General features: G+C 48.0%; 1 protein-coding gene across 1 annotated transcript in view; it reads right to left on the bottom strand.

Moving 5' to 3' along the window:
• LOC144753527 (guanylyl cyclase C-like) overlaps positions 1–20,007 on the bottom strand; it is a 632,982-nt gene that overhangs the window by 580,332 nt on the left and 32,643 nt on the right. Inside the window, exon 2 of the mRNA XM_078641183.1 lies at positions 3,919–4,031. Within this exon, the coding sequence (XP_078497309.1) occupies positions 3,919–4,031 (113 nt within the window). The remainder of the gene's footprint in view (positions 1–3,918; positions 4,032–20,007) is intronic.

Below are 20,007 nucleotides of genomic sequence, written 5' to 3'. Positions count from 1 at the left end.
ATTCATAACTCGATATCGTGTGGGAACACTCTTCATCACACTATGTTGGCCTGCTGGATTTAGAAGACTGCTGTTCAAGTTGAAGAAGACTCATGACAGCCAGCCACAGTCAGATTTGTCATTTGCTCCCTGTGCTCATACATACCCAGAGTGTTGGGTGGCAGGGTCCTCCTGACATCTAAGAGCTAAACACACTTCCCTGGAAAGAACTAAGCAAGAGAGTGGCCTCTCGCAGCACTCCTAAGAGCACCGGAGGCCTGCGCTTTCTCTAACCTAGCTGTTAAAGACAGGTTAGAGAACTTCAAAATGCGCATGTCTGGATTGGCAAAGAGACGTGCGCAATTTAAGATGCATAGCTCTCTGCTGCTGCCACTTGGCAGCACTGGTCCCGCCCCGTCCTGACACTTGGTTCAGGATGAGTTGCTGAAATAAACTGGTAATAAATTAACTCTATTACCGTTTTATTTTTAAGCTCTGCGGCTTGTGTGGCGACGCTCCTCCGCTGAAATGGAGGAGCCGCCCCTGCTATTGGGCTCGTACACTGCTGGTTTACATCATGCAGTACTTAAAAAAAAATAGCACAAGTGTAACTTCGCATTTATCAACTGTGTTAATAATTGTGAAGCTTTATCTGGTGCCAATCCAGAACTCATTTTCTATACAGCTTAGGCCTTGATTGCTCTACCCCAGATTCTAAGGTAAGCCAAGGTATCTTTGTTTAGCCTATGTATTCCTAGTAACTATCACGTTAGTCAAGTTTGCTAGCAGTGCCCCCTTTGGGATGGTGTCTACACTGGCTATTCTATCTCACTGGGCATTTCTCTGGTGGGCTCTAGCATCTGGAGCAGTGCTGAATTTGGGCAGGTGGTTGCCTGTGAGAGCCATCAGCACTCATTTTTGGAAACCGGCAGTTATTTTTCTACATCTGACATAGACTAAGAGCAAGGTGCACAGAAGACAGAAAGAGGAAGAGAAACACATGAAAGCCGTCAAAATGGGAACAAACAGGAACCTGCGAGAGAGGGATAAGGATAAAAGGTGTACCTGGAAGCAGCAGCGGCTCTTCCAGCAAGGTGGAGGAGCGTCACCCCACTGCTCTTAGAGCAGTGCAACATGCAAAATTAAAATGATAATAACACATTGTTATTATCATTTTATTTTCTGCACAGAGCCAGGTCGTGGAGGGAAGGGGCGGGGCTGGGCTGGTTCATAGGAGGAGGAGGAGTGGTACGGGTACTACGAAGTGCCAGTTGTAGCTGGTGCAGGTAAGCGCGGTTGGGCGCGGTGAGCGGGACGTGGGAAGTCGACAGACAATGGGAGAGGGGAAAAAATAAAACCACTTATCTTGAACTCGGCAATGCGGCGAGCGCAAGCTCCGTGGTTTAATTATTTATTTTATTTTATTTCCCCTATCCCGTCGTCTGTCGACTTCCCACCTGCCATCCCACCCCATCACGCTTACCTGCACCTGCCGCGACTGATGAGTGCGTATGATGATTTGACCCGTCGTCTTGGGTCGCTCAAATGTCATGGGCACTTGGCATTTCCCCAGCCGGCTGTGCTGCACAGCCGGGAGGAGAACTGGGCACTGCCTGAGTGGCCAAACAGGCCGATCAGCCAATCACGAAGCTGCTATCATGCTTGTGACAGCAGTGTTGTGATTGGCTTAGGGGATCCTGGGTAAGCATGGGCGGAAAATCCGTTCCGCTCGCGGATTTTGCGAATTTTCGGTAAATTCGCGATCCGCGAACTCCCGCGAATTTGCCGAGAATTCGCAAATCCGCGAGCGGTAGATTCCGGGGGCAAAAGTTGAAACCTGGCTGGCCTGTTGTAACGGTTTTACGATGGCGCCGGCAAGCTGCCAGCGCCATCCTAAAATAGTTACTAAGTTAGCTTCAACAGGAAGCTCTAATAGATAAAATAAAGCAGGTGCTCGAGCACCTGCTTTATTTTATCTATTAGAGCTTCCTGTTGAAGCTAATTTAGTAACTATTTTAGGATGGCGTTGGCAGCTTGCCGGCGCCATCGTAAAATAGTTACAACAGGCCCTTCCTGTGACTTCAGTGACTCATTCATCAGCCCAAAAACAATCGTGAGCGTCGTCGAGGCTGGGCATGTGTGCCTTCTTCCCAAATCTACCGTCGAAAATCAGCTGTGCCTGTGATGCTGGATAGAGGCCTTTGCATCCTTAACTTTCACGAGCGCAATCCTCGTGCTGTTCCTGTGGCCAGGAGCTGAAGGGACCCCTGCACCGCTCGGGGCGATTGCATAGTAACACACACATGGTCGCTGGAACTAGTAGAAGCTGAAATTCAGTGACTCATTCATCAGCCCAAAAACAATTGTGAGCGTCGTCGAGGCTGGGCATGTGTGCCTTCTTCCCAAATCTACCGTCGAAAATCGGCTGTGCATGATTGTGCACTCGCATGGAAGCCCCCCCCACACACTCGCAGTGTGCACCGTCTTCCCGCCATTGACCCACTATGATGGACAGCTCACCCAAGGGACCCCTGCGTCCCTCGGGGCGATTGCATAGTAACACACACATGGTCGCTGGAACTAGTTGAAGCTCAAAATCAGTGACTCATTCAGCACTGCAGCAGGGCAAATCCGCGGATCCGCAAATCCGCCGATTTTGCGGATCCACGATCCGCAAATCCGCGGATCGTGGATCCGCAAAATCCGCCCATGCCTAATCCTGGGCGCTTCCTGCTGCCCGGAGGCAAGAGAAAGAGGGCGGAGGAGAGGCGGCGGCCGCAACCAGGTAAGTTATTCTTTTGTTTATCTCTCCACTACCTCCCTCCCCCCCACCGCTACCCCAGTTCCTTAGCAGCCACCACTGTCTGAAAGTGGATTAAAGATGCACAAGAGGGATTCAAGACTGCACATTAGGCGTGACAACTTTTAATCAGAGATGTTTTAATGCATGGGCAAAGTGGGCAATTATCTTCCTTCCAAGTGGCTCCCTGGGAAAGTGAACCTTCTCTCCATTTGACGTCTGCTATTCTAGTTTCTGTCTATACCTCTCTCCAACTCTGCCTACCTCTGTCTGCCTATGCTATGTCATTTTAAAGATTTTTGGGCTCCCAGGAAAGGCATATTTCACCTGTTTTTGTGTGACCCTGTTAAAGATTAAAACAATTTAGTGTTGTTTGGCATCATATAGACTTGAATTAGCAGAACATGTTTTAATAAAATGCTAAAGTGTTCTGTATAGGGGCCTCAAAATTTGTTTTGCCAAGGGTCCCCCAAAATCCTTAAAATGGCACTGCTTCTAATAGCGCTGACACTCATTCTTTTACAAACGAAGCACTGGTCTTTAGGCCACTTCTGGCACCTCGACCACTTTTAATTGCAGCAGGCACACTAGGGGTCATTGTAGAGAGGGAAAGGAAAAAGAGTTGACTAAAAAAGAGTGGAAGGAAAGAGGAAAAGAGGCCAAAGCGAGGAGAGAAGAGAGATAAGGATCAAGATAGAAAATTGATGGATCGAAAGAGAGATCGAACGAGGAAGAAAAAGCCAGGGATGGTGTGAATTGTTTTTTCCATGCCCGTTTTTGATTCCTAGTCCGGCCATTTATCTGTTAGCACACATGCCTATTGCAAGACCCATTCCTATTTCAGGGATGTGAAATAGACTGAGGACTGGTGGTATGCAGGCTAAAACCAGAATAGTCAATGGATGCAATTGCCAGAGGGTACCAGACACACAAACAAGCTACTTAGACCTCAGAAGATGCCTGTGCCTGTTGCTGGTGCATTAGACTTTCTAAATCCCCTTGACCATGACACTGTCTGAGTCCCAAGCCTGGGACACTGCACAATGATTGGAATAAATTGTTTAATGATAATATGTCCTACTCTCTCTGGTCCACACATCAGTGGCACTTCAGTTGCCACTACCAACCCTATCACTTACGGAGAGGTCCTTGAGCTGTTCCACGCCCTCACAAGTGGTGGAGACGCATCCTTTAGACGCATAGATGGAGATGTCGAAGCCATGGTAGGAGGCGTTTAAGCTGATATTTCTTCCTAGATGGAAACAGAAATGAGAATGGGATTAGAGTAAAGAGTTCAGAGGAGTTCATAAATAGGTGTGAGCGTAATCGGTGTGAATCTGGAGAAATTAAACATAGTTTTAAGAGATGCCAAACCTCACATTAAAAGTTACTCAAGTTAACTTAGGAGACTGGTTTGAACAGAAAATGATTTTCAATGAGACGCTTTCTGAGTAAACCAGTCTCCCGTGGACCAAATTCATGCAAAATTGGACACCCTTTGGTTAGCTAGAAATTTGGGAATTACACAGGATTATGCCCAAGTGATAAAAATTAGAAATAGATTTACTCATAACCAAATTTTTTTTATATCAAATCCCTTAGTGTAGGGGACAGTACCAGGGTGAAACTTGTGTTACTGTGTGTATTGGTCAAATCTGTGATTCCCCAGTCGGGCTCCCTGAGGTGTATTGGATCATTTTAATTTAAGTAAAGAGGATCTAAACAGGCAGGAGCAAACTCCTACAGTGAAACAGATTAAAATACAAACCAGGTGAACACCTGCAATAAGAATGTGCACAATAGCAATCCTTGCTTAGTGTCAGTTTCATTTGTTCTTTGTGTATTTGTTATGATTTAAGTTCTCGTAAAATAGACATTTTGAGAACTTGGGATCTTTGTCCTTTTTTCCCCAAAATGTGGTGATCAGACACAGCTCAAGCTTGCACATGTTGCTCTATCAACGGTTGTAATAGGTTACACGTTAAAAATGGCATTGTTTCCCACTTATAAATGCCCTCCCACTACCACCACATCAACACGAGACATAGTGCCCACACCGCCATGCGCTCCCCCCGCTAGCAAAACACACTTACATTTCCCAACAGAAACTCATGAGACATGTTTATGGGAAAGAACTGCTGCAGGTTTATTGCATACAACACAGTTATGGTATGACGTTCGTTATGGTGGGTCATCTTACAGGCGATCCAAAGCAGGCAGCCCCTCGCTGTCCCGCTTGCCTAAGGAGCCATCTTTGCACGGCGAGACGATGCTCTGACTGTGCCTTTATTCCACTTTTGTTATACTCACGCCCCGCCCCCCCTGTTAGGGCGGGGCGATGTGGCACACCCCCGGTCGGTTCAGGCCCCCCGACTGCCCGAAGGACTAACGGGGCGCCGTCGCGGTTTCCCGGAACCTCCTTCGGCTCCAGGTCCTTGGCTCAGGCACCCTTACTGTGCCAGGCAGAGGTACCCTTACTGTACCCTTCTGCCGCAGAGGTACCCTTACTGTCCGTCTGCTTCCAGATCGCCCTGTACTCCGCCAAAGCTCTGGAGGAGGCCCCTGTCGATGACAGAGCCCCCCACCAAACATGCTACTTACAACCTGCCGCTAACAAAGCCTCTTGTACGTCTAGGAGGAAAATATCCATACCCAACCCAGACACGTGCACCCCGACGCTCTCGATATAACAATCAGTTCTTTTTTGATGAGAGCGTGCCTAATCAACCCCAATTCCCGTTTTTTCATGAACTTCTGCGTGGACCTGTTGACCCTCCTGCGGGACTGTTCTATTGCCATCTGTGAACGTGCGCCCCTCCATGCTTTGCGGGGGACAATTTCATGACCAGAATGACTCAGTAGCTCCTAGCCTTTTCGTTAAGCAGCCACGCCCTTCTGTATGGCCTGAATCAGGGACCTCCTCCCTACTGCGGCCAGATCGATCCCTCCTAAGTGTATAATGAGAATATTGGGAGGACCGGCATGTACTATCAGGCATTGTTCAAGCTCATTTCCCAGCTGGCCCCATCCCATACCAGGAAAACCCAACCACCGAATTTGTGTCCTTGCGAAAACCAAATTCCCTCTATTGGAAGTCGCCCATCGTTCCAGCCTGGGAACGTAAGAATGGCCCATCACCCACATGCAACAGTCCGCTGCGAAGAGACAAGACAGTTTTCCAGAAGTCATTCCTTTGCTCGCCTAAAGTCTAGTTACTTGACTCTTTCTCACTCCGTAAACATGAAAGGGGGTTACTTCAAATTAACCTATTAGTCCCATTTCCTGGTTTCGCTTACTATGCAATAAGGTAGCTGTTTTCCTTCGGAAATGGGATACAAGGGCTCGGTGGGTGATAATTTGCATGATTTTAGTTGGTGCCAGTGGAAACCAGTGATATTGGTACCAGGAAGCAAAAGTGCTGGGAATGTGAAAATTCCCTGCCGCAAAATAGTTTTCTTGCTGTGTGAGCACAGCATCAGAAGTAATTATGACAATGGAGTTACAGTCTATTGTCCTTCCAGTTTTATGTTGTACAATGGTATAATTGCTAAAGGCCTTTCCAAGTTTGGTGTACAGAAAATCTCTTTCTGGCTCTTCCAGAAGTCGTCTCCTTGTTTGCCTGGGGTCTAAATACTTAACTTTTCCTCACTCTGTGACTTAGGCTGTTATTTGAACATGTCATATTTGTTCACCTTCCTTGCTGTTTGCTTAATGAGCAATTCGTTCGCTGTTTTCATCCGGAATTAGTATACGGGGGATCGTATTCCTTGTACCTGTGTTTAGTACTCTTACGTAACTTGCACATGTCACTTTTCTCTTGAAACACACTGTTCGCTACCTCGCAACTGTTGTTTGCCTTTGCTACTTGCACAAGTGCCACCATTGCCTCCATAACGTTTGTTCATGTGCCGGAGTGTCTCTCATATATTGCAGTATTTCACCTCTAATTGTATGCTTTTTCTCTTGCAACCTGCACACTTGTCATTTTTTTCTTTTCCCCCTGTAATGCACTGTTTGCTACCTCATCTATTTTGTTAGCTCACAATTGTCACTTTTGCCACATGTAACTTACGTCTGCTTTTGCAAGTTTTTACCTGTCATTTACTGTTCCTGATGTGTAGCGCTCACACGCCCCCGGGCGAGGTTCGCGCTATATAAAACGCATAAATAAAATAATTTAATAAAGCAAATGAAGGAATGCCCCAGCTCAGGATGGCGTGTTCACCGCCAAGCATGCATAATTCATTTTACGGTGAGGGCCAGAAAAGTGGCTGTGACTCCTGCTAGAGCACTTGGTGTTCAGGCTCCTAACTAACTGTCATAGCTGAAACATATGTGCGCTGAAACAACTAATCTATCGTGGCTGAACATCTGAGCGCTAAAACAATTTCCTTGTCTTCTCTGTAGGGGGCTGTCCTGCGCCTGCAGGGGTGGTCTGAATAATGATGAAACCTGATATGGTAAACATTCTTATTTAACATGGTCCCTGTGGTGAGCACCTTGGCACATCACTGGTCATATATGGTGCTGACTCAGCAGTTTAAACGCCGCTTGGTATGCTTTTTTCCATGTTTTTTGATCATTTGCATTTGCCACTCGACCAGTTTCAGGCTATATAACTTGGACGGTGCAGACTAAACAATGATTGCAGGACTGAGGCTCGTTGTTTGCAGGTCAGGCAGAGCAGGGCAGCGCAACTGTACAAACAATATTGTGAAAAAACCTCTTGCCAGCTCGATAATTTAATGTCACATATTGTACAATATCAAAGCTGACCCACTGAACAATCTGTTTCTAGTGGGTCTGCCTATCTTAAATTAAGCGCTACGGAAAGTAATGCAATTCTGCAACCGGTGATACATGTTCCTGAATATGATTCCAAATTTAGAAGGACCAAGTTCATTCTGCCATTTCTGCTTTACTACTCACTTACTATGCGACGGTGGTGACGAATATGATATTCATATATAGGGCATGCGCACTCCACGAGGGCCTAATCCAACTCCTCAAAGATGGGTAATGCGAGTATTATGCTATAGACATGTTATTGGCAGTTAGAGAATACTCGCTCACCATAGGCTTCCTGGCGCACAAAGCGCCTGTCCACGGTCAACCATGACAATCATTCCAGCGATTGTTTACACGGAGCAACTCCCAACTCTCTTATAACAATGAGAGTATCACTCTTCCATTTGCCAATTGTTATCATTCCCTGACCCATGAATAACTGTTACCTATATTTCGTGGGGGAAACGCACTGCATAAAACAAAATAATAATGATATATTCCCCATCCCTATTACTCTAGCTATCAATCAGTAGCACGGAAAGGTTGCATGGTCTGGCTTATGTTTCTATTGCTATTAACGATCACCTCGTTTGTGTCGATGGTCCCCGACTGCGGGTTACGCGAGAAACTCTCGTTTTCCTTACTGACCAATCTCCGTGAAAACCCGTGATCACCTGGTCCGAATGTTGTTATATTTTGGAAAGCAGCACACAACGTGCTACGACATCAACTTGGAGAGCAGTTACTCATAAAGCCTAGCTACACGGGACTTGTGACATGTCAGGCCGCAGCATTGTGCATTAGTCTATGAAATAGCATGCACTTTTACCCGTAGGCGTCAGCGCTCTACACAATAGGACCCGTTGTATTACAACAGGACGTGTTTAGTTCCAGTTCCAAATGAAAGTTAAATAGGCTGGTAGCAGGCTGTGTTATAACATAGGCGCATGCTCAGCTTCGGGCGTCTTGGCGTTAACTTAAATAACAGACGAGACACATTTTAGAGGGAAATTAGGTCCCTTGAAAACCATTGGGAATCTTAAGAATTAACTGAGAGAATTGTTTTCATACTAGCATGAAGACCGTGGCCCCTTACCGTCAGGACATCTCGCCCTTACCCGCCCTCGGTAGGGCGGTACACTCAACACTTTGTTCCAACCTGACTCCCTGCATCGATCATGCAAGGGCGTGCGCGACCATTGGTTAGGCTGCATTCACAGGGCATAGCTCGAATGGGAAGGCACCCACACCCTTCGCGATCGGACTTCCGTGATTTCCATTCGGGCATCCGGCAGACACCACACTGGCGGCATTCAAACTACATTGCGTGCCATCAGGGTTACAAGTCCCCCCGTGCTAACGTGGCCAGAGTACACTCCTGTGGTTCATTGGTTGTACACAGCGCATGCCAGTAACTCTCGCGTTAAGCAGCGCTTACGTTACATACAGTGTCCTATTCTACTGGACTCCATGTCCGGCAACGGCCCTCGGTACGAGTGACCCTCCCTCAATAATACCCGCTAACATCCCCACTGCACCGCACAACTTTTATTTTGTTATTAATTCTGATCGAATGCGATATTATATAGCGCGATCTATACTCGAACGTATTCTACTGCACTCAATTACGTATCCCCACTGCACCGCACGACTTTTATTTTGTTATTAATTCTTATTATATAGCGCGATCTTTACTCGAACGTATTCTACTGCACTCAATTACGTCCGACGTCTGCGATGATACCCGTTATCATCCCCACCGCACAGCACGGCTTACTCTTTTTATCTATTGATATTGCACGCAATTTTATATAGCGCGACCTCTTCCCAAACCTGGAGGCATGCAGGTCGTTGTAAAGGACTGCTTAAATGCCTATTGCGGAGATTAGCAGGAAAATATTCCAGGCTTGTTGAGGTAAGACATGTAGGACCAGACATATTAGCTTTGCCAATGCTTGTTTACAAATGGAATTTGGTATTCGTTTTAGAAGAAGACAGGGACATGACTTATTAGAAGAGTTTGGCAGCATGTGCGCCTGCTGATTTATTTGCCGCAGATCACTAAAATTCTCCATTGATCGAAATTTCCGAATGCGAGCGATAATCCTGTCGAGTTTCGATAGGTCAGAGGTCACAGCATGACATAGCTGCAGCAGAGACATATCGCATCAGGTAGATCCGCTGCCTTCAGATAGATCGGCATTCCTATCAAACGTTTAGCAAAGTTTAGGCCTAAAAGCGAGCACGCTGCAGGCTCCTAGGGTTATGCTATTTTATTATAAGGGCAACGAAAGTTCCTGCAGATGGGGAAAAGTGCTGGATACAGGTTCAAATGGACGCTAAGGCCTTGATATGGGTTAGGCGTAATGCATTACCGAATGCCTGGGTAAAGTATTCGTACATTTAACGGCCCACGCGTTGTTTGCGCTACACATTGCACACAATAATTATCCCATAGGAAAATTAATGTATGCGGTAATTAAAAACTCACTTATATGTATCACAGAAGTGGTGTTTCTGCACTGACTGCTGCTTATCTTTTCCTGATATATCACCCATACCAAATTATCAAGATGCGAAACCATAATCCCGTGAATTGTGCATTCCCTATAGGGTTGTTACTACCTTTTACTCATTTAGGTTAGTAGGCACTCATAATATTAAAACGTTGCCAGGTAGTGAGACAAAACAATCTTGAACTCTGTCTGGAGCTGGGGCACAACAACGCGTAGAATCCCAGACTTCTCTAAGGTGGTGCCGTGCTGTCCATCGTCACCCCTGTAGCAGAAGGGATGTTTATAGAGACATAACAGCTGACTTTGACAAACAGTTCACCTGGGATATATATAACTCATCATGCATCTAACCTCATTCTGCATTTGAATGGAAGCATACATGAACATTTGGGCCATGCCTTAGTTGCTTCAGCTGCAATGTCCGAGACATTCGAAACATTAGGGGATGAACCGCGTGCGCTTCCCACAGAGCGCCTAACAAAGGGGGGGTTGGAACGAAGGACCGATAATGGCGGTCGCATTTATGGCGCCAACACAGTCCCCCCGCCAATGCAACATGATCGCCCATAGTTCAAGGCCGCCTAGCGCAGAAACCGTCAAGCATCGACCAAAACTATTTAGAGGCAGCGGCGGTTTGGTGCCAGTAGCGCCGTGAATGGCTTTCGGGACACGCACAGAAAGCAGCAGACAACGGGCCACAAGGGCAGACAGGTGAACTGCAGATGCTATGGTGGGCTCTCTGAAGTAGTTAGCCAACCATTTTAACTGGGCTGAAGCTTTAGGCCATATCGCAATGGAAATCTATGTTCTAACTAGCTTTTATTTAGTTTTGAAACTATATTGATTTTAATCAACGCAGGGTTATTAGCCCTCTTCAGAGTGCAAGATGGACTTTCTGGACTGGTTTCCTTACATAAGAATTCACTTAAATATATACGCTTGGTCTCATTATTGCTGCCCCCACAAATATCGTACATGATATATTGCACATTTGACTCGTAATTTGTATTTCGGTACAAATTAAATGATACCACATGAAGCACAGCTAATGAAGGGCCTGATTTGTGTGAGGCACGTACGCTGCTCCCGGTTAGAGGCAGCGGCGGTTTGGTGCCAGTAGCGCCGTGAATGGCTTTCTTACACCCGCCGAACGCATATACCGAACATCAAGCGTGTCTCAGCTGAAGTGGCGACTGGATATCAGCCTGACCGGGAAACATGTTTCCTCTGAATTTATAAAAGATCAGGGTGCTAAGGGAGCTCGGTGAGGCCTCTGAGCGCTATCGTGTGCAACCAGACATTCGCTCAATAAGACACACGAGTTAGAGTCTGAACTAACATGTTTCCGCGAAAAAGCGGAAGACATCGGAAGCATCGAGGGGAAGAACAACTTCCGGCTACAACCACCTACACATGGATTCTCCCGGCGGAATCGGGGCACGCGGCCAATCCGTTGAATTTAAAAAGGTGCGGCTAGGCCCGTGCGGCACTGGGGGCTGGTTTCCTCATACCCGCGAATGTCCGCCCGGCTCGTGACCCGCCCCCACTAACCCCCCCCCCCGCGGACGATACCACAGGGCCCCGTACAACCTGGTCATGCCCAGGGACGAGGCCGGGGGGAGGCTAGTTGGGAGCCCATACCGTGCTTGATACCGACGATCCGACGGCGCGAACCGGCACAACAGCGCAGAGCCGGGGGAGCCACATGGACGTGAAAGAGGCCGAGCACTGGCGCCAGAGACCTAAATACCCGAGGGGCGCCCCTCCTCCCAAGTGGGCCCTCCCCTTGTTATGATCTGGAGGTGGGCGCCAGGAGGGGCGTGACAGAGCTGGGCTCGCGTGTCGTGTGGGACTAGGGCGCTGCCCCGCCCATGCTCCCCTGTGGGTCGCGCGGACAGCGGCAAAAACCCACATAGGATCTAAAACAGGTCAAGATTAGGCGGATTGTGCATAGAGAATTTACAAAAACACACCAGTGCCCTCCACTCCTTTCACGTTTGTCATTCCTTTTATGACTACCTTTATTTTGCGAGTGTTTTTTTTATTTTTTTACCATCGCTGTAGAAACAAGACAGGGATGGTATTTCCAAGAAGGGAATTGTACCGGACTCTGCAGTTATCTAGTGCGATACATTTCCCAATGCTGGCAGGTCAAACCTGCTGAAATGTACCGGGAAAAATATCCGGCAAAACTACAGGGACATGCAGAAAGACACCGAATCCCGTATGTTATGCCCCATTTTTGAGTTTCAACTCAGAATAGGAGGTATTTACGGGACTCATTAAATACGTCACTGGGTGTGTCGATGTTTAACAGGCCCGATAAATGTCTCACGCCCCTCCACCACACTGTGGGTTGAGGCACACCACATATGGTGCCTCCCTCCACAGTGGCCGCCACTTTTCCACAACCACTGTCCCTGGCATTGTAAAGATCTCTTGTTTATACCACGTTCTGGAAACACAGTGACATTTGAAGACAGCTGCTTTCCTTGCCGGGTCCAGATCTAAACCACATAACATGCACTTGTAAATATTTTGATGTGCATTAAAATTAGTAAAAAGTAACATTACAGGAAATAAGCCAAGCGTTGTCCGGGAGCCGTATCCGCTCGGGTGTTGCAAGGCATGTGTGTAAATATTGTCTCGGCAGATGGCTGGCTCGCTTGTGTTTTATTGGTTTCTGCTACTGCCCTGTCCGTATCCTCAGCTCTTCATATTGACATATTGGAAATCCTCAGTGGAGCTAAACTTCTCCAGGAATCATAACTCTGGGCACCAAGAGAGGGCAGTACTACTGCCACTCCCTTAGCTGTTGACACAAATGTGTGCCGCAAGACCCCTTTCTATTTCTATTCTCCTTGGCATTTCTTTTTTTTTTGATTTCTGAAATTTTTTATTGTATATAAAAAATATATATTTACATGGACAAGGCTTATACATGAGTGGAAGAAGAAAGTAGGTGGAGGAAGAGAAAGAAAAGGGAAGAAGGAAGAGGGAGAGAGAGAGGGGGGGGCGGTAGTCCGTATTCTTGAGGTTGTTCGATGGCTCGGTATTCCAAAGTTCGGATTCCATTGTACATGATCCAAGGGGCAGCTTGACGTTTTGTCATGTCTCTGTGTTCGCCCGTATCTTGCCCGTATCTTGCCCCCCGCCCCGGGCCCGAGGGGAACAGTAAAGAGATATAGTAGGAGTTGAGAGGTGTGCAGGGCATTTTGTTAACGCATAGGTTCCAGCGTGTGCCTTCAGTTACATCTTGTTCAAACGCCTATGGCGGCTTATGTGATGATAGGTAGAGGTCTAAGGACCCCCACATGGTTGACTGCTTGTGCGTTTTCGGTGTGTGTTTCGCTGTGATGTTGTCTGCCCCCCTTAGGAACGTGACCCAGTTGAGCCATGCTTGGGGTGCCGCTTTTGATGTGTCCTTCCAGTTAGTTAGGACTATTTTAACTGCGGCTGTCAGCAGAAGGTCAATGAGGTCACGATCCTCTGTAGTTGTGATGGTCTGGGATGTGAAGCCTAGGGCTAGGCTTGCGAAGTCTATCTGTATGTCTATACCTGTGATCTCATGGATGAGTGTTCTGATTCTTCCCCAAAAGTCCTTTATTTTTGGGCACTTGAGCAGGAGGTGTTCTAAGTCTCCCCTCTCCTTGTCGCAGTTCCAGCATACATCGCTGTCTCTAATACCCAGGGTGGCCAGTCGGGCCGATGTCCAGTATGCCTTGTGTACTAGCCAAAATTTCGTCTGGTTTAGTGTCGCCGTTACCTTTTTCCTAGTTGTGGATCTCCACAGCTCGGCTTTCTCCCCCTCCCTTAGTTCTTCCCCTGCTGTCTCCCCCCAGAAGTTTGTGACTTTGTCATTAAGTTTGGTGTTTTTGGGGCGGAGGACCTTGTATAGAAGTGCTACCTGGTGCCCTAGTGTGTTTAGGCTGGCAGCGAGCTGTATTATCGATGGTATCTGGCTGTTGAGGTTCGCCTTCCATATTGCGACTTTTATCTTCAGGAAGTTGTAAAGTTCTATGCTGTGTAGGTTGTGGTTCCCCTTTAAGGTGTCAAACGTTATGTCCGCGCCTCTGTCCTGGAGGTCTTTGGCTACGGAGATACCTTGGCTGTACCATTCGTGCATGTCTAGAACCTTACCCCTGTACTTAAGGGTGGGGTTGTGCCAGATGGATTCAAAAGGACCCCCCCTGATGCTCGTGTTTAATAGTTTGTCTACCTTCAGGAGGGCTCGTTTTGTGTTTCTCAGGACTGGGTTGTCTTTAATTGCTGGGTGTCGGGTAGCTGTGAGGAGGGTGATGGGCTTCATGCCTTTTAGTAGCCCTTGTTCAAGTGATAGCCATGCTGGGGTGTAGTCCTGTCTTGGGTCTAGCCAGTGCAGTCCCTGTCTAGCTATGCACGCTTCGTGGAAAAGTTTGAAGTTTGTCATGTTTAGACCACCCTGCTCTTTTGATAGTCTGAGCTTGTGTAGGCTAATTCTGGGCTTTTTCCCTTTCCATAAGAAGTTGTTCAGTATTTTGTCTACCCTTTTGTGGAAGTCCTCTGTGTTGGTTAGTGGGAGCATGGTTAGCATATAGTTCACCATCGGTGTGAGCATCATTTTTATTGTTTCTACCCTTCCCCACCATGTTGTGAATTTGGGGGACCACCCGTCTACTTTGTCCTTAATCTTCTGTATTGTCGCTTGCTCATTGTGTTCTAGTGTTGTTCTTAGGTCTCTCTCAAAAAGGATGCCTAGATACTTAATGGGTTTCTGCTGCCACGTTAGGTCTGACGTTCCTAGTACTGTGCTTGTTGTGTGGATGCTCAGAGGTTTGCACTCTGATTTGTCCTTGTTGAGTTTGTACCCTGAGACCTGGGCGTACTTCTCGATGGTGTCTGTCAGTGCTTTGATGGATCTTTCTGGGTTTTCTGTCATTATTAAAACATCGTCAGCATATGCTGCTAGCTTGAAGTTCTCCCCCCCTATCGGGACCCCTGCTATGTCGTCGTTCGTTCTTATCATTGTGAGGAGCGGTTCTATTGCCAGTAGGAAGAGGCCAGGTGAGAGTGGACAGCCTTGTCTTGTACCCCTGCCTAAGTTTAGTATGTTTGAGGTGCCGCCGTTTACTACCACCCTTGCTTTGGGGCTACTGTACAGCGCCATCACCATCCTCCTGTAGTTTGGTCCTAGCCCGAACTTCCCCATGCAGCGGTCTAGAAAGGGCCATGAGACTCTGTCAAAAGCCTTTTCGGCATCCAGGGCTATCATCACAGCCGCTTTGCTGCTATTGGCTGAGTGGTTAATTATATGGCATAGTAGTCTGGTGTTATCGTGGGACATTCGGTTTTTGAGATATCCAACCTGGGAGTTGTGTATGAGCTTGGGAAGATATGTGTTGAGTCTATTGGCCAGTATTTTTGCGTATATCTTGCAGTCTACATTTATGAGTGAGATCGGCCTAAAGTTCTTCGCCTCTGTTGTGTCCTTCCCTTCCTTTGGTATGACAATTATGTTTGCCTCAGCCATTGAGGGGGTCATGCGTCCTTTGAGGATGCAATCCTCAAATACCTGTTTCATTGTGGGTTGGAGCGTGTTGAGGTATTGCTTGTAAAAGCCTGCCGTGAATCTGTCTGGTCCTGGTGCTTTGTTGTCTTTTAGACCGGCCGTAGCTTTCCTTATCTCTTCTTCCGTTACAGCTAGCTCTAGGGTGTCTCGTTCTCGGTCTGTTAGTGTGGGTGTGGATATGTCTCTCAGAAGTTCCTCGCCCCCGTCCTCTTTTAGCGCCTCGTCTCTTGTGTATAGGCCCTCATAGAAGTCCCTGAAGACCTCTAGGATGTCCTTGTTGGCCGTTTGGGCCTTGTTATGTTTGTCTCTGATTGCCCCTATTGTATGCTGTTTTTGTTTCCCCCTTAGATAGGTTGCTAGGTTTTTCCCCGCTTTGTTTGCAGTGCATAGATTAACCGATTTGTATTTGGTAATCCAGGTCCCTGCTCTCTCGCTCAGTATTCTGTTGAGCTCATACTTTCGCCTGGTCAGGTTTGTGAGTGTGTTGTTGTCTTCTAATCTAGCAATGTGGCTGGTCTCTAGTGCTTTGATCTCTTTCTCAAGTTCGGCTATTCTCTTGTTCCTTGTTTTGTTCATTTTGCCCTTGATTGACATGACTGTACCCCGTATAGTGGCTTTTAGAGCATCCCATAGTACCTCTCTGGGTGTCTCTGGTGTATCATTGATTGACAGGTATTCTGTAATTGCCTTCTCTATCTCTGACTTCGCTGAAGTGTGTTGGAGAAGGCTGTCGTCGAATCGCCACCTGCGGGTTGGCTTTTCGTTGTGTCTGCCTGATAGGGATAGGCTTATGTGTGCGTGATCTGATATTGTTGTGGGTCCTATTTCTGTGTGGTCTATGAGGTGGGTGTGTGTTTCTGACATTAGTATATAGTCTATTCGGCTGTAGGAGTTGTGAGGGTTAGAGTAGAACGTGTACTCTCTGGCGTCTGGGTTACTTAAGCGCCATGGGTCCTTCACTCTCAGTTTGGAGCATAGATTCTTAAGGATGTTAGGGCTAGCTGTTGAGTGGCGTCTGCTGGGGTGCTTATCAATCGCTGGGTCAAGAACTTGATTCATGTCCCCCGCGATGATCAGCAGGTCGTCCAGTGGTAGGGTGTGTAACTGGGCCCCTACCCCCTCCCAAAATTGTTTACCCTCGCTGTTAGGGCCGTATATGTTCGCGACGTGGTAGGTCTCTCCTGCTCTCCTGAGACTGGTTACCAGTGTCCTGCCTTGGGTGTCTGCTTGATAGTTAACTACTTCTAGGTTCGAGTTTTTGCTAATTATTGTTACTACCCCATTCTTCTTGTTCTGTGCTGGAGATCCCACCACCTCCCCTATCCAGTTGGCTCTCAGTCTTGTGATGTCTGCCTCTTCTAGTCTTGTTTCTTGGAGTACATATATGTCGCTTTTAAGTTTCCTGAGATGCTCAAGCACCTTCCGCCTTTTCACCGGGCTGTTGAGGCCTTTGACATTTAGGGACACTATTTTGATGTCTGACGCTATGCTATTCTGGCTATTGTGCGTCATTAATGCTTCTTTGCGTTCGCTGTGCCAGTGGCTCTTCTCTAGGTGCTTTTGTTCTCAGTGTTGTAAGTCTTTTCGTGTCTCTATGCGTGCGTTTGCTCCTACTAGATGTGAGTGTAGTGAGAAGGAAATGGAAATGGAAGATGAAGAGAAGAAAAAGATAGTCAGTAAGCCCATGTATAGAACCTCCCTCCCCTCTCCCCCCCGCCCCGCTCCCCCCCTCCCTCCTTCCCGCCCCCCACCCTCCCTTACTTGCTAAATGGGTGTGCGACGACAAAGTTCCTCTGCTCGCATCATCCCTGAGGTAGAGTTTGTTTCCTTTCTTTGGCTGTTGGTGCGCCTCTGTGCATGGGTCTGCTGCTCGGCTGCTTGTCTGTCTCTTGCACGGGCCCCCTTTTACCTTGGTGTTGTGTAGAGAGGTAGAAATGATGTTCTGTGTTTCCTTGCTGGAGTTCTCTGTACGTCCTTTACTCCGATTGTTCGCTCACGTCTGGTGAGGCACTTCTTTTCGCTGCTCCTGGGCTTTTGTTTTCTTCCATCTCTTCCACTGGCGGCCCTTGCAGGTATCGCCTTAGATCAGCTGGGCATTCAAAGAACATTGTTTTCCATTTGTCTGTCACTTTGAACCTGGTAGGGCTCACGAAACTGAAAGTGGCGCCTCTTTTACGCAGTGTTTCTCTGAGGGCTAGGAATCCCTTTCTTAGCTCTACCGTTGGCTTCGAGTAGTCTTGGGTCAGCACTATCTTGTTGCCTGCCCACGCCAGGTTTTGGTTCTTCCTGGCGAAAGCGAAAATAGCTTCTGTTTGGCTTAGTCTTAGTGGGTTGCATATTATTGCTCTTGGACCCCTGCCAGTGGTTGGTTTGCCCGATGGTACTCTGTAGGCCTTTTGTATCTCGAAGCCTCTCTCAAAAGTGATGCCTGTGAGTTTGGGGATCATCTCCTCAAGCATGGCAGCGCACGAGCCTGCCTTGTCCTCTGCTCCCTCTGGTACGCCCAGGATCCTAACGTTGCCTCTTCTTGCTCTGTCATCTTTTTCTGCTAACTGTTTTTGTATGGCTCTTGTGGCTGTTTGCAGTTCTGTTATGGCCTTGGTGTTCTTACTTGTATCATCTTCTGCCGAGCTTATTCTGCTTTCTGCAGCTTCCATTCTCGTGTTTGTTCTGTGGAGGTCCGCTCTTATGGCCGCCATCTCCAGTTGCATGTTCTCCACCTTGAGTTTCGTCTCTCTCCCAACTTCATTGCCTTCGTTTATTCTTTTTAAGATGGTTTCCAGCGTGATTGTCTCGCCTCGCGTCTTTGAGGGGGAGCCTTGGTTGTCCATTTTTGGCTTTTTTTGCTCACCCAACATCTTCCCCTCGTTGCCTGGCATTGTACCGATGCCTCTTCTTGATAGGATGTTGACCAACCGGCCCCCTGCTTGGACCACCTTTGGTAAGTTCGTTGACTTTGGCTCAGGTGAGTGGGTAACTTGCAGTCTGTATCTGCTTGGCTCTCTGATGTGTCTCGTTCTCGTCTTAGCTTTAGGCCCTGCCAGCGTGTGCTTTGTCTCGTTCACGGCTTTTTAGGCCGCTGCTTCTTACTTCCACCGTCTTCCCGCGTCTCCGCGTGTGAGTTTAGGTGCCGTTCCAATGGGTCTTGGTGCCAGCCCCCGTTTTGCGTGGTCGAACCTTGTGTTTCTAGTGCCGGCTCGCCCTGCGCTCCATTCTCCTTGGCATTTCTAAATGGACCAATGAAGACCAAAACCAGGAAAGTCAACGGATGCAATGGCCAGAGGTACCAGATACAAAGAGGCCATGGCGCCAGCTAGTGCACAGCAGTGACTTTATGGCCCACAAACAAGCTCTGGTGGAACAGGGAGGCAGGAAGAGAGAGGCTGAGAAGCCCAGCTGTCCCCGGATGCAATGGCGCCACATTTTCTCCCACTCACGTGGTCGGCTGAGGGTTAAACAGTTCCTGCCTGTCAAAAGGCATTCACCAGGCATCCAGGCATGGGGGGGGGGGCACCTGCTGAGGTTTAGGCAGTGTGCCTCGCAGCCATGAACACTTCTGTCACAGAAGGGGAGGTGATGAGATTTTCTGTCAGCCCCCCCCGTCCCCCCCCGTACCAGTACTGCTGTACCATGGGTATCAGGTAGGCTGCACAGAGGCCAAAGGTGTTGGGAAGAATGGTGCCAAATGTACCTGAGAACCACTGCATCTATTCGGGCACCACGGCGGCCAGGGCACAACTATTGCAAGCCACAAGCCCTCCGCTCTCATGTCAAATGTCAAGGCAAGCCTCATTGTTTATGAAATGGGGATGGCAGGGGGCTACTGCCAACAAGGTTCTGGGATCGAAGGTCCCAAGGGCCACACCTTAAAGCAGTGGCGTAACATAAGACCCCGCAGACCCCGCAGTGCCAGGGAGGGAGACCCCCTCTGTTTACTTTGTAGGTGGGGGGCTCGTTTCGTTTTGCCACTGCCTTAAAGCCTGGTTGATTCATCCAAATGCACCATGTAATTATGAGCCTTATTGTCTCCACTCATGACCTAGTGGCTATGGAGTCATTTCCTGCCAGATTTAGACAAGTGGCTAGGGCTCAAGGAACCTTGCGGAGCCTCGAAAAAACGGTGGAAAGATAGCTCAGGCGCTCATGTGAGATGTGGTGCCCTGCAGGACAGGAGTGGAACCTTGCAGCACACCAGGAAGGGATATGGGTGACCTCTACAATAGCGTAGTCCCTAGAACAAGGCTAACATGAATCAGGGTAGGCCCAGTTCCATGATCATAAATATTGTCGGTGAGAAAATTGGAATGGTTTCTAGACCTCCATTCATTCTTTAAATTGGTTGGTTTTTTTGAGGAGCCAAGATGGCGATCGGAACA

Source organism: Lissotriton helveticus, chromosome 1_1, assembly GCF_964261635.1.
Source record: "Lissotriton helveticus chromosome 1_1, aLisHel1.1, whole genome shotgun sequence".
Classification (NCBI taxonomy): domain Eukaryota; kingdom Metazoa; phylum Chordata; class Amphibia; order Caudata; family Salamandridae; genus Lissotriton; species Lissotriton helveticus.
Note: the sequence above shows the minus strand (reverse complement) of the source record. Positions and strands in the feature narration are given on the sequence as shown.